This window comes from Chelonoidis abingdonii, chromosome 12 (genome assembly GCF_003597395.2).
Source record: "Chelonoidis abingdonii isolate Lonesome George chromosome 12, CheloAbing_2.0, whole genome shotgun sequence".
Classification (NCBI taxonomy): domain Eukaryota; kingdom Metazoa; phylum Chordata; order Testudines; family Testudinidae; genus Chelonoidis; species Chelonoidis abingdonii.
The window spans coordinates 6594352-6608634 of record NC_133780.1 but is presented as its reverse complement, the minus strand read 5'-3'; the positions used below and the strand labels follow the sequence as shown (position 1 = coordinate 6608634).

At 50.2% G+C, this 14283-nt stretch overlaps 1 protein-coding gene across 1 annotated transcript in view; it reads left to right on the top strand.

Moving 5' to 3' along the window:
• Positions 1–13451, top strand: part of LOC116821109 (zinc finger protein RFP-like) — a 20175-nt gene extending 6724 nt beyond the window's left edge. The window contains 2 exon segments of the mRNA XM_032774022.2: positions 11529–11588; positions 12937–13451. Coding sequence (XP_032629913.1) covers positions 11529–11588; positions 12937–13451 — 575 coding nt within the window.
• The last annotated feature ends 832 nt before the right edge of the window (positions 13452–14283 follow it).

The window sequence follows — 14283 nt, the reverse complement described above, 5'->3', positions numbered from 1 at the left end:
TTTTCGTATTTTCTTAAAGCAATGCTCTGTATAATGTCCACTTGATAAGAGATATTTTTACTCGGTTTTCTTTCTTTTTTATATAAGTTCGCTTTGTAAATCTGTTGAGGTTTTTCTCTGGTTAAGTAAGGAAGAAGGAGGGGGAAATCTCTTTGTGTTAGCTTGATAGGTTTAATGCAAGCCTCAGGCGAAAGTAAATTGCCTTCTGTTTTGCATTCCAGGATTGAAGTACAGTTGCCAGGATAACCGGAGGGGAGCTGGGGTATGAGATAAGGGGACAAGGGGAGGAGGTGTTACCTTGGTGATGAGGACTCAGGGCTTCTGCAGTCATTGGGGTTCCCAGAGAAGGCTTGGGGAGACAGAGAGTGGGTAGGCCTGAAATTCTGGGGACGGTGCCGCGAGATCAAATCTGAGTGGTAATTAAGCTTAGAGGGTTCATTGCAGTGGCACCAGATTCTGGACGCTAAGGCAGATTTGGGAAGTTATGATAGCTCCTCCAAGCAGCTTCAGGCACAGGCCGGTTCCTGGAGGGATGGGAATGGGGTGGCCGTGGTCGGGGCGGGTGGAGAAGAAGGGGGTGACAAGGGACAGAGGGATGGAGCGTGAAGTGGTCTTACTGAACGTGGCAGACGGCGGGGCCATTGTCTAGGGATGTACTCGTGGCTGGCTTCAGAATTCGTGGCCCGCCTGGTGCCAAGGTGTGTACGGCCCTGCAGCACTGGAATAGCAGATCACCCTTCTGGTACAGGGTGATTTGTCCATTGAATCAACTTCCCCATCTCAATTTTCCACATTATAAATGGTTTTACTTTATTTGTATTTCTGCCTTGGAGAAGGCCGTTGTGTTGTTCTGTAGAGATGCTGAGTAAACAGCCCCAGTCACAGTTAGAGCAGGATTAGCAACTCGCAAATCCCGTTGGTCAAGGACCAAAGTTGGTAAATATTTTTATGCTAAGTCTTTGCATGCTCTGAGTCTAGTTATGACAAAAGCAGTAAGTGAATGAGCCAAACAATGGAGTTTGAAGGGTGGGAGGGATGAAGAGGGAAAGTAAATCTCACTTACAGATGTCTGTCTGAGGTGTTGTGGCTGCAGGACGTTGGTTCCATTGCTGGGAGATTCCTGAATGAAGAGAGGAAAGGACTGTTTCAGACTTTTGATATTAATATTTGGAGTGTGTCTCGTTTGTTTCTCTGTCATAATAACAGACATTCTTAGGATTGAGAGTGGGGACGGTGTTATAAATATGAGAGGTGAAATTTCATCTCCTTTCTTCTTCCCCTCCAGACCTCTGCCATATGCACTAAGACAAAAGAGAAGGACCCTAGGAATTAGACAGGGTGAGATTACATGGAGATCTTTAAATTATCAGAAATGTTTCTGAGATTGTAGCTAAAGTTACAACCAAACCAACTGACCATGAACACAAGCCCTCAAAACCACTGAACAGTGAGGAACTCCACGCTGAAGTCACACAACTCTGACAAGCTTAGTGCGCGTTCATGCCCCTGCTGAACAGAAAAGCTCTCCTGGAGATGTGAACAGAGCTCTTGCCCTGAGGCTGACGCATCCCTTGCTTTTCCGGTGCAGGGGTCTCTCGTACTTCTTACATTCTCCTTTCTTTGGGCAGTGCTGGCTCCTTGAGTGTCTGTTGGAGACGTCCTCTATCCCAAGACTTAGTCCAGGGTGGTGCAGATGTGTAACGCCGGCAGGAGACCTGCATTTGCGCTTCCACCGTGCCTGCCTGAGGCGGCGCCCCTTGCAGCAGTCCCACTTCTGCCTGAGGCAGCCCTGCCCAGCTCACCTGCTCATGCGCGAGCACCCTGACGCGTCGCTGTTTTACTTTCTCCTGCTCCAGGTTGCGCGCTAAGCTGATTGGGAGGTGAAAGTGATCAGCCACGGACGTGCTAGGACGAGGCGGGCAGGGTGGCTGCGGTGGGGAGTTCCCTGCATTGCGCTGCCTGCCCTTATTGCTGCAGGTGGCCTCCCCACCGTCCCTGCCCCGCGCCTTCGCCTAAATGCCGCTGCAACCAGGGTGGTGAAGATCCAGCCGGCAGTCGTGCGAAGAAATGGAACCCAAAGGCTATTTCACCAATGGTTGATGGGTGGTCACTCTCTTCTCTTTGGATAGGGATGGGCTACCATCATGCCATTTCCTCTCTCTGTCTGATTAGTCTTCTACTCTGGCGGGGAGTGGGGCTGATTTAGGGAGGAGTTCCCTTGGGGTTCAAGTGGTACTGCCTCTCATAAAACCTTCCTGGCTGTGTCTTGATGCTGGGATGGAGCAGCCAGAGGGAGCAAGGAGTATTCTCAGCAAGCAATGAAAAAGGATGAAGTGGCTCCTTACAATACTGAAGAACTGGATCCTGCTCAGTTCAGGTGTCCAGGACCGAGGCAGTCTCGTGGGACCAGCTGTCCCAGCAGATGGGTTTGGGCAGTGTGAGAAATGTCGCCTCGCCAGGGCGTGCGCTCTGCTAACGTTGATTATCTTCCAGTCATGTGACTTGGTCCAGACACGTCATCCCACTTGTCCTATTGAGATCGGAAAAGTTGAGATGGGAACCATGAGGATCTGCCCAGACTGAGAGATTTGGACTATTGGTTCTGTGTGTGGGCTGTGAGGATTCACTTGGGAGACATTGCTGGGAGGTGGAGGTGGGGGATGGGGGGTGGGCGTGTGGGGTGGCGAGAGTCTGTGGGGAGGAAGGGGGGATAGCGTAGCCTGAGGGGGGAATTGGTGTGGAGCGGTGGCTGGGTCAGTTTCAGGCTCTCCTCCTGAGACCTGCCTGGCCGGTCCCCAGCAGGATCCGGGTTTGTCTGACTGTGACCGGGGGCAAGTGAATTATCGATGTGGTGACAGGCCGATCTCACTTCCGCGGGGCTCCGTCCCTGGGGAGGATCGACCTGGTTTGGGCGGCTGGGTCCCGGCTCAGCCTGTGCCTGAAATGGGGTAATATCCACTGGGGCTGAATCAGCCTTCTAGCTACACGCCCTGGTTCTATGACCTTGGAGGACTCCTGTTCCAACCTGCCCTCATCTCTATTGACTGTGAGCCCCTCCTTCCTGCAGCACGGGAGGGGGGGAGGGGAAGAACCCCTGGGGATGCGGAGGGCAGAGGCCCTGGGGCAGAAGTGGGGTGGGCAGGGTACTAACAGCCGGGCTGGCACAGGCAGGGAGTGGGTGGCAGGCACAGCACAATCAATCGGGGTTGGGGTTGGGAGAGCAGCAGCAGGGAGCGTTGTACAGTCTGTGTCCTAGATCTCACTGGGTTTCCAGCCGGCTCCTGGCAGGTTCCATGGCATTCTTGTAACTGACGGACAGTGGTAACTGTATTTGTACACAAAGGGAGCGGTGAGGGTGAGATGCTAAGATTGCACAAAAACGGTTGACGCATTTTTTGTTTTAAGGTTATAATGTCGGTTTGTATTTAATTTTTTTTTAATCTTGAGGTTGCGCAATGGAGGCAGGACAGGGGGTTATACAGAGCGATAGAAGAGCAGAGAGAAAATGTGAGAAATAAATCACAAGAATAAGGAGATCCAGGAAATGGTGCAAATGAATGAGAGAGTGCAGAAATATCCTGATGGATTGGGGAATGAGCCGTTCGCAAGAGGGAAGGGTAAAGCGAAAAGAATGAGAGGCCATGGGGATGATTGTGGGAAGGGGGGAGAGGTTGGTGCTGAGAGGAAAACAAACAGGATGGGTAGTGAGGCTACAAATGTGAGTAGAAGAGGTAGTATGAGAAAGGAGAAATAGGATAGGAGGGATATGATTGAGAGGTCGCAGAGGTTTATCGAGACGTCTGCTTAAATCTGCAAGGAGACTGTAATCTTCAATTTACATATCTCTCTGTCTATATTATCTTCGTTAAGCAAAGATGTTACTGCTTGTTGTTCATTAAGATACTGTTCATTAGCTGATTGGGAATCTCCGTTGTCAGCTTGCTTTGATTAGTCCTTGGGACCAGGCTGTTCGGTTGAGAAATGGCACATAATTGTAATAAAACATTAAAGGCGACGAGCATGGATTGTGTCCTGACTTGTTTGCCCTAGCACCGATGGGGAATACTGAGCGTCTAGGAGAGAGTTTGGGTTTTGGCTGTGTGATGTTGTCACTGCAGCCTGTTGGCTGTCTCTGTCCTGTGCCACCATGTCAATTCGGATAGTGCTCAGCGTGCTTGCAGAGAGGTGATGGTTACACGGGTGCAACCATGAGGACTTGGGTGTTGCAGTGCTGGCATCATGGAGCGTTATTTGTAGAACAGGAAATACAAGTCCCTGAATCTCTGCAAGCTAGAGTTGGGCCTGCATCGAGATGGCATCGGAATGATCACCGATTATACCATTGTGATCAGCAAGCCGCTCCGTGGGGATGGGGGAGCCATTGAGTGTCTTGCAATGACGACAGAGATGGATGAAGGGATTCTAGCCCTGCACCCTCTCAAGACCAGGTGCCTTAAATTGGGGACTGAAGGGGCACTGTCTTTGTTGCACCAAGATTGGGAACCCAGCGCGTGGACGTCAGTGTGGCTCAGGCTTTAAAGTGTTTTTGACTGGAATGAGGGAGTAGCACTTGCTCGCTTCACACAATGTAAGAGGCTGGGGGAAGGAGATTGGTTTTGAGGATGTCAACAGTTATATACATTTTTTCCGTGGTTAGAGCACTCAGCTGCCATGTGAAGCTAGTTCAGTTCTCCTCATGCTGTTAGAGCAGGGGTTTTAAGTCTGGGTATGGCTGGTCGGTGGAAGGGGTACGGGAACAGCAGCACTGGGTGCTGTGAACGCGTGCCTGTGACGTAGGTAAACGAGTATTGCGGGCTGCCAGTGGCTTTTCTGACCGCGAACCCACGCCATTTGAAACCTTATTAGGAGTAAATCTGAGGATGTGAATGCAACTCGCGAAGTTGATCAGCATGGGCACAAACCCATGCGGGTTGTGGTCTTGTTTGTAGATTCGACTAGCCAGTAAAAGTGGTGAACCCTCAGCACTTAACAGCATAACATGGGCGGTGGGGTTTCCATGGGGGAGCCTAGTTCCATCTGTTCCATCTTGCACCACTTATTGCTCATCAGCTCCGCCCTTCCTGCATGCGTGCCATGGTCGCTGATCTTTATGTGCCCTGTGAGGATGGGGTGAGAAGGGATGTTGGGATAGGGAAGGTCAAGAGGGAGGTGAGGAGGGAATGTGGCAACTGGTGAGCAAGTCTATGGGGATGGAAGGTGTGAGAGAGGATATGATGGAGGGGGGTTTTGGGGAGGGGTGGGAGGAGAAGGGCGGAATGGATGGGGGTTAAGTGCCAGTGCTCAGTACTAGCCACAGAGAATGGGGAAGTGCAGAAAACAGGAGCGTAGTCTATCCCAAGCCCGAAGACCCTTCCAACCCAGGAAGGGAAAGGAGGTGCAGAGGGGGAGAGCGTCTCACCTACGACAATGACCGGACAAGATCTAGGAAAGAACCTCCCACTAGCCAACGGGGAGAGGAATGTGAGCAGCCTGAGGGGGACCATCATTATGTTTTGAATTAATATTTCAGACACGAGTAAATATTCACCAGAACCACCCTGGTCAGTAAGTAGGTGTGAATGTTAGGCGTGAGAGGGTTTCTGTTGTACGGTGTCATAAAGATTAGAAAGTTATAGACGAAGTGACTTTATACTCTTGGACTGTAAAAGGGTTTAGACAGTTCAGTAGGCCTGGCTGGTACACTGGGCAGAGAACATAGGGGAAGGATACTTTCAAGTTGAGGGAGGGAGTTTCTGTGTTGTTGTGTTATTGTTTTTGGTGTTGTTCACTTGGGGGCTCAGGGGACCGAATGCAAACAGGTTTCTCCATTTCTCCTGATAGGCTCTTATCAGTCAAAATAGTGATCTAGAATAAAGCGAGTTAGGTGTTGTTTGTTTTCTTTTTGCAAATGTGATTTGGCTGGAATGGTTTATTGTGCTTTGGTGGAAGGGTTCAATTTGTGATTTTGGAAGGATTTTAATTTGTTTGTATGTATTAGGTGGGGGTTTTCCATGAGCCTATTAGTAAACCCGTTACCTATTCATTTAATTTACAAGAGTAATTTTTACTGTGTTTTCTTTCTTTAATTAAAGTTTCTTGTTTAAAGACTGATTGTTTTATTATTTGCTGGGTGAACCCCGGGGACGGGTCTGGAATCACGGGAATTGGTAGGAGAAGGAGGGAGGGAGGAGAGAGGCTAATTCTGTCTAGTGTCGGATTTCTTCTTCTCAGAGAGTTGGAGGGGGAAGAAGGAGGGCGGAAGGTGATTGTCCTCTCTGTTTTGTGATAGGAGTTGATCACGTGATTTCTGGACCCAGGGAGGGGAAGGCTGGGAGAGGCCAACGCGGAGCGTGAAGCGTCTTCTTCACCTTCTTGAGAGAGAGGATGCAGAGGGTTGGGTCTTGGGGTCCGGGAAGTTTTGGGGGCAGATGGTACCAGGGCATGGGGATTACCTGGTTGGTGGCGCGCTAGGTCCTAGCTGTAATTCAGATTAGGAATGTATGCTGGACCCCATTTTGGAGCTAAGGTTCAGAGTGGGGATATGTACATGAAATGGTGTGTATAGTCCAGAATTGTAGGTCACGGCTGCTTGTAAGGAAGCCTGTATGCTGACCTCCAGATCCGCAGATATTCAGCTTTGGAGACGGTAAGAGGAACAGCTTTTTCCTGAGGCTGGAACCGCTACCTGGATCGTGGTGGATGACCGCTCCAGACTCCACATGCTTTAACACCATCTCCAGAATCCAGCAGGTGGAGCTTCGGGTTTTAGCTGAACTCTCTTGGGAGTTAACCTAGTGTTGTGAGATTACTACGAGAGGACTCTTTGCAAGTCAACATTATTGCTTGTTCCATTACGCATATGAAAGCAGGAGAGAGCAGGTACAATGACAAACAACCACTGAGTTGCAGTGTTCTTATAGTTACCTTCTTCTGGGGAGTCCTGGGGGCTATGTGGGATAGGGAAAGCAGCGGGCTCTGGATCATGGAAGCCGTGCTACAGTGGGTTACTTTGTTTCTCCTTTGAGTTGAGACAAAGAGAAGATCCTGACGGGACTAGATTGTGTCCTATGGGGAATTTGCACCAAAAACAATTTAAATTCTGCACATCAATGTTTTGAATTTTGATATTTATATGTCGGAATAATCATTAATTCATACAGTTTCATTATTTTGGATATTTGTCGAATACTGTCAGCGAACTATGTCTGAAGATGACCAAGAAAAAGAAAGATTTTGGTATTATGGTTTTTTCAAATAGTTATCTGTTTCTGGTGCAGCGGTGGACGTGCTGGTGGATGAGAAGGGGAAATGCGACGTTCTCGGGCGATGTATTTTCTGCGAGAAAGATTCTGCGACGGACATAACACAGAAACTGGAAGGCTCAGAGGTCATCTTGGGCCAATCCTGACTCTATGGCAGACCAGCCACTAGAATCCTGAAGGTGTTTGTCTATGTGCCTTAAAGATATCCATGATGGAGATTCCAACTCTAGGATTTTATGCCAGTGCTTAAGTCCTGACAGTTAGGAATTTTTTCGCTTATGTCCAACGTAAACTTCCTTGTGCTGTGCATTTAAGCACATTGTTCTTGTTCGATAGGGTTAAGGAGAATGTTTTCTTCTCTTGTAACACGTTTCGGTATTGAGGCTGTGTGGAATTCTCGCTCCGTCTTCTCTTCTGCAATAAACAACCGGTTTTCAATCTTCCTCAGTAGGTCATGGTTTTCATACATTTCGTGTTTTGTTGCTTTCTTCGGAACTTTGTCAGTTTGTCCACTCTTGCTGAAATTTGGCGCCAGACTGACACATATACATCGTTGAGGCGCTATCCAGTGGAGTAGAGCAGAAGAATTTTATGTCTTGCTTACAACACTCTGCAATACTCAAGATGATGTTTGCTTCTGTGCAACGTTACCATGTTGACTTATTAGCTTGTGGTCATTATGACCATGATCCTTTCTGGCAGATCCCCAGGGCTCCATGGTATTTAAGGGTGGCGGTGGTAGAGCAGTGGGAGACCTAGGCCCTTAAATAACCCCAGGAGCTGGGGTAGGGGGGTAACCTGATTTACGCCCAGTTTTTAAATAGCCTGGAGCCCTGCCTTCCAGGGCTCCTGTGGCTATTCAGAAGGTCGTGGGGTAGGGGATCAGGGGGGAGCGTGGCTTTAATGCGTATACCAGTCGTTGGCATGAACGCGCACTAAAGCTCTTCGGTGTTCAGGGAGTGTTTGTGTGTGACTTCAGCGTGGGAGTTCCCTGTTCAGTGTGTTGTGTTAGGCTTTGTGTTCATGGTCAGTGTTGGTTGGTTGGTAACTTAGCTACCAATCTCATGAAAATTTCTGATTATTTAAGAATCTCCAGTGTAATCTCACCCTGTCGATGTTCCTAGGATCCTTCTCTTTTGTCTTAGTGCGATGGCAGAGTTCTGGAGGGAAGAGAAGGAAGGTGAAATTTCGCCTCTCATATTATAACACCGTCCCACTTAAATCCTAGAACTGTCTGTTAATTATGACAGAGAAACCACCGAGACACACTCCAATATTAATATCAAAAAGTCTGAACGCTCTCTTTCCTTCTTCATTCAGGAATCTCCCAGCAAAAGAACAACGTCCTGCAGCCACATATCTCAGAACAGACATCTGTAAGTGAGATTACTTTCTTTCATCCCTCCCACCCTTCAAACTCCCGCAGGGCCGTTCCACCCTCTGCTGCTTGCCAGGGAGAATTAACTTCCCTCCTAGTATTGCTGGTTTTGTGTGGTCCTCAATTATCAACTCTTGGGCTCTAGTATGAAACTTGATCGCTAAAGTATTCTCTGTTAGCATTACAATAAATAACTTATGACATCGTGTGTCAACAACTGTCAGTGGATACCGTTCGGTTAACCTCAGTACATAGGAAAGTAATAATCTGCGTAGTTATACCATTTGACTCTTGGTACACTTTGACCTAACTGACATGCTATTACGATGCGATGGTTTCTGTCGTAGACTATGTCCTGTGGGGTTCTCGTATTTATACTAGCTTCAAGCATACTCTACAGAGAGAGCCTAGACACAATTAGGCGGGTGGCCTTGATGTCCTCCACTATTCACGAGCAAATATTCACTATAACAATGAAAGAACTTTATATAAGTTGATAAGAATTTGACGCAGGTGAAGGGAAGGGTTGGATTCTAAGTCTCTGGCGGACAAAATCACGCCCAGTTACAATACCAGCAAGGAGAGGGTGAACTACAGCTATTCGATTGGGTTTAACCTATTGCAGTGGGCAAGTTGGATGGGAGGGTTGATTCCAATGAGGACGAATTCCCTTAGCAGGCTACCAGAAACTTAGGCGAAGACAGGGCGGAGGAGTTCGTTGGAACTTAGCGTCACTATCAGAGTTTTTTGGCTAATTCCCGCATGATGGAGGCAACGGCCCAGCTGTCGGGTTGACGACCTTGCAACGGCCCCCGAGGTTCAGAATATGAGAGGTGGAGGCTGTTTAGGAGCCCGCAGTCGCAGAGCTCAAATCTCCTTTGCATGTCTAATGCTTGACCCAGCTGTTCTGGCCCACAGCTTCCAGAAACTTCTATGCGTAGTTTACCGGACCCCCAGCTGTACGCCCTTCCCAAATCCCACCCGCCTCACCCTTCCTTGATTCCAAAGTCACTCCCTAGGATTAACTCTTTTCCACCGGGACTCCGTCTAGCACCCTCCGGCAAACGCGCATTTGCTTCGCCGCGAGGGGTCCTCGTCTCCATAAGAGGGAATTCCACATGGCCTCCGGGATCGTTCTGTTGGACGGTCGCCTTTTGGAGGGAAAGTCGTGGGGGCGTGCTTGTGAAGCTCCCCAAAATCTTGGGCCCCTTTAAGGCGGTTTCACCAGAATATTTCTACAGGCGTCAGGTGATCTCTTGGATCTCGACTGTGATACCCCACCTCTACCAAGGCTACGTTTAAGTGACCTGCTTCAGACGTTGAGAGGCTCCTTGGTTATGCTCCATCCTCATGAGGAGTAACTTATTTCCCTATAGCCGCTGTCTGGGTGGGACTAACCCCTCCCTCCAAGATGGTTCAGTCCAAACGCGCTCTTGCTTACTTGGTCTAAGGGCAACCCCAAAGGGCGAAAACCAAGCAACTCTCGCTATTTTCTTCAGATAGCCCCTCTCTTTATCTGTTTCCCTTTTCAGCTCGCCCATACACCTGGAGATATAGTGGCCTGGGCGATGAAACATGTAACTTTCAAAAATCCTTGAAATGCACAGAGAGGGCAATTTACTGGCGAGGCTGCATTCAAACTAGTCAAGCCTACAGCAAAGGATTTCCCTTTCCCTTTCAGTGTCGCTTAGGCCTTAACCATGAGGCAAAACCCCGTCAAACAGGATTTTAAAAAGACCTTTATAGTAAAAAAAAAGAAACAAGAATAAAATATGTTTTCTGTATCAAGGTGATCAATGTATACAGAGTCAATTGCTTAACGAAATAATGATAAGCTTCTGAGTCTTGGGGTTCCCCAGAGAAGGCTTTGGGAGACCAGAGAGGGAGTCAGGCCCTGGAAATTCCTGGCTGGTGGCAGCGAGATCAAATCTGAGCTGGTAATTAAGCTTAGAGGGGTTCATGCAGGCACCCAGATTTCTGGACGCTAAGGTCCAGATTTGGGAAAGCTTATGATAGCCTCCTCCACAGCAGCTTCAGGCACAAGGCCGGTTCCTGAGAGGACTGGGAATGGGGTGGCGGTGGTGAGGGCGGGTGGAAAAGAGAGGGGGTGGACAAGGGACAGAGGGATGTGGGCAGCGTAAAGCTGAGCCTCTCATATTCTGAACGCTGGGCCAGACAGCTGGGGGCCATTGTCATAGGGATGTAACTCTGGCTGGCTTCAGAACTTCCTCCGCCTGTGCCAAGGTCTGTACCGGCCCCTGCAGCCACTGAATAGCAGAGTCACCCCTCTCTTGCTGGTACAGGGGTGAATTTGTCCCATTGAATCAACCTTCCCCATCTCAATTTCCACAATTATAAAATGGTTTTACTATTATTTGTATTTCTGCCTGTGGAGGACAAGGCCCCGTTGTGTTGCTCTCTGTAGAGATGCTGAGTAAACAGACCCAACAGCTCACAGTTAGAGCAGGATTTAGCAAACTCGCAATATCCCGTTAGTGTCAAAGGGACCAAAGTTGGTAAAGTTATTTTTATGCTAAAGTCTTTGCATGCTCTGAGTCTAAGTTATGACAAAAAGCAGTAAGTGAATGAGCCAAACCAACTGGAGTTTGAAGGGTGGGAGGGGATGAAGAGGGGAAAAGTAAATCTCACTTACAGATTGTCTGTCCTGAGATGATTGTGAGGCTGCAAGGACGTTGGTTCCATTGCTGGGAGATTCCTGAATGAGAGAGGAAAGAGACTGTTTCAGACTTTTTGATATTAAATATTTGAGTGTGTCTCGGTGTGTTTCTCTGTCATAATTAACAGACAGTTCTAGGAGTTGAGAGTGGGGACGGTGTTATAAATATGAGAGGCTGAAATTTCATCTCCTTTCTCCTTCCCCCCTCCAGACACTCTGCCATCTGCACTAGAGACAAAAAGAGAAGGATCCCTAGGAACATTCAGACAGGGTGAGATTACAGCTGGAGATTCTTTAAATTATCAGAAAATGTCTTCATGAGATTGTAGCTAAAGTTACCAACCAAACCAACACTGACCATGACACACAAAGCCCTAACAACAACACACTGAACAGTGAGGAACTCCCACGCTGAAGTCACACAAACACTCCTGACACCAAGCTTAGTGCTGCGTTCATGCCCACGCTGCTGAACAGAAAAGCTCTCCCTGAGCAGCATGTGAACAGAGCTCTCTGCCCTGAGGGCTGACGCATCCCTCTGCTTTATCCCGGTGCAGGGGGTCTCCCCCATCGTACTTCTTCAACATTCTCCCTTTCCTTTGGGCATGGCTGGGCTCTCCCATTGGAGCTGCTCCCTGGATTGGGGAGACGTCCTCTATCCCCAAGACTTAGCTCCAGGGCTGGTGCAAGAATGTTTCACGCCCTAGGCGAGACCTGCATCTTGCGCTCTCCCACCCGTGCCCCTGCCCTGAGGCGCGCCCCCTTGCAGCAGCTCCCCACCTTCTGCCCTGAGGCACGCCCCCTGCCCCAGCTCACCCCTGCTCCATGCGCGAGCACCCTGAGCACGCCGTCGCTGCTTCACTTCTCCTGCCTCCCAGGCTTGCAGCGCCTAAGCTGATTGGGAGGTGAGAGAAGTGAATCAGCCACGGCGTGCTCAGGGACGAGGCGGGGCAGGGGTGAGCTGGGGTGGGGAGTTCCCCTGCATGCCGCTGCCCTGCACCTTACTTGCTGCAGGTGGCCCTCCCCACGCTCCCCTGCCCCAGCGCCCTTCGCCTAAATGCCGGCTGCAACCAGGGTGGCTGAAGATCCAGCCGCCGCAGTCGCTGCCGAAGAAAATGGCACACCCCAAATGACTATTTCACCTAAATGGTTGCATGGGTCCTGGTCACCTCCTCCCTTCTCTCTGGACTAGGGATGGGGCTACCCCATCCAATGCCATTTCCTACTCTCTGGTCTGAATTAGCTCTTCCTACTCTGGCCGGGGAGTGGAGGCTGCATTTAGGGGAGGGAGCTTCCCTCTGGGGTTCAAAGCTGGTACCTGCCTCGTCCTCACTAAAACCTTCCTGGCTGTGTCTCTGATGCTGGGAATGGAGCAGCCCCAGCAGAGGGAGCAGGGAGCTGATTCCTCAGCAAGCAAATGAAAAAGGAATGAAGTGGCTCCCATTACACATACTGAAGAACTGACATCCCTGCTCAGTCTCAGGTGTCCAGGACAGAGGCAGCTCCGTGGGATCCAGGCCTGTCCCAGCCAGAATTGGGCTTCTGGGCAGTGTGAGAAATGGTCCCAGCCTCCGCCAGGGCTGAGCTCTGCCCCTAACGCTCTGATTCTCTCTCCCCAGTGCATGTGACTCTGGATCCAGACACGGCTCATCCCCAACTTGTCCTATCTGAGGATCGGAAAAGTGTGAGATGGGGAGACACATGGCAGGATCTGCCCAAGAACCCTGAGAGATTTGACTATTGGTCCTGTGTGCTGGGCTGTGAGGGATTCACCTTGGGGAGACATTGCTGGGAGGTGGAGGTGGGGGATGGGGGAGGCTGGGCTGTGGGGGTGGCCAGAGAGTCTGTGGGGAGGAAGGGAGGGATCAGCCGTAGCCCTGAGGGGGGGATCTGGGCTGTGGAGCGGTGGCTGGGTCAGTTCCAGGCTCTCACCTCCCCTGAGACCCCCCTGCCCCTGAGCCGGGTCCCCAGCAGGATCCGGGTTTGTCTGGACTGTGACCGGGGGCAGGTGACATTTATCGATGCTGGTGACCAGGCCCCGATCTTCACTTTCCCGCCGGGCTCCGTCCCTGGGGGGAGAATCCGACCCTGGTTCTGGGCGGGGCTGGGATCCCGGCTCAGCCTGTGTCCCTGAAATGGGGTGAAATATCCCACTGGGGGCCCTGAAATCAGCCTTTCTAGCCTCACACGCCCTGGTCTCTATGACCTTGGAGGACTCCTGTCTACCCAACCCCTGGCTCCTCATCTCTATGACCTGTGGAAGCCCCTCCCCTTCCCTGCAGCCCCAGGGATGGGAGGGGGAGGGGGAAGAACCCCTGGGGCTGCAGGAGGGGCAGAAGGGCCCTGAGGGGCAGAAGTGGGGGCTGGGCAGGGGGTAGTACTAACAGCCGGGCTGGGCACAGGCAGGGGTGGGGGTGGCAGGGACACAGCACGAATCAATCAGGGTTGGGGGGTTGGGGAGAAGCAGCAGCAGGGAGCGGTTTGTACAGATCTGTGTCCTTAGATCTCACTGGGGTTTCCCAGCCAGAGCTCCTGCCGCAGGTTCCCAAGTCACCATCTCCTGTAACTGCAGGACAGCTGGTAACCTGTAATTGTCACACAAGGGCAGCGGGAGGGTGAGATGGCTACAGATTGACAAAAAAACGTTGACACAATTTTTTTTTTTTAAGGTTAATAATGTCGTGATTTATTTATTTTTTTAACTCCTGAGGTTGCAGCACTGGGGGAGGCAGGGACAGGGCGGGTTTAACCAGAGCGAATTAGAAGAAGCAAGAAGAAAAATGTGAATGAAAATAAAACAAGAATAAAGGGAGAGTCCAGGAGAAATGGTGCAAAATAGAAATGAGAAGAGTGACAGGAAAATATCCCTGATGGGATTGGGGAATGAGCCGTTCAGCAAGAGAGGAAAGGGTAAAAGCAGAGAAAAGAATGGAGCAGCCATGGGGGATGATCTGTGGGAGGGAGGA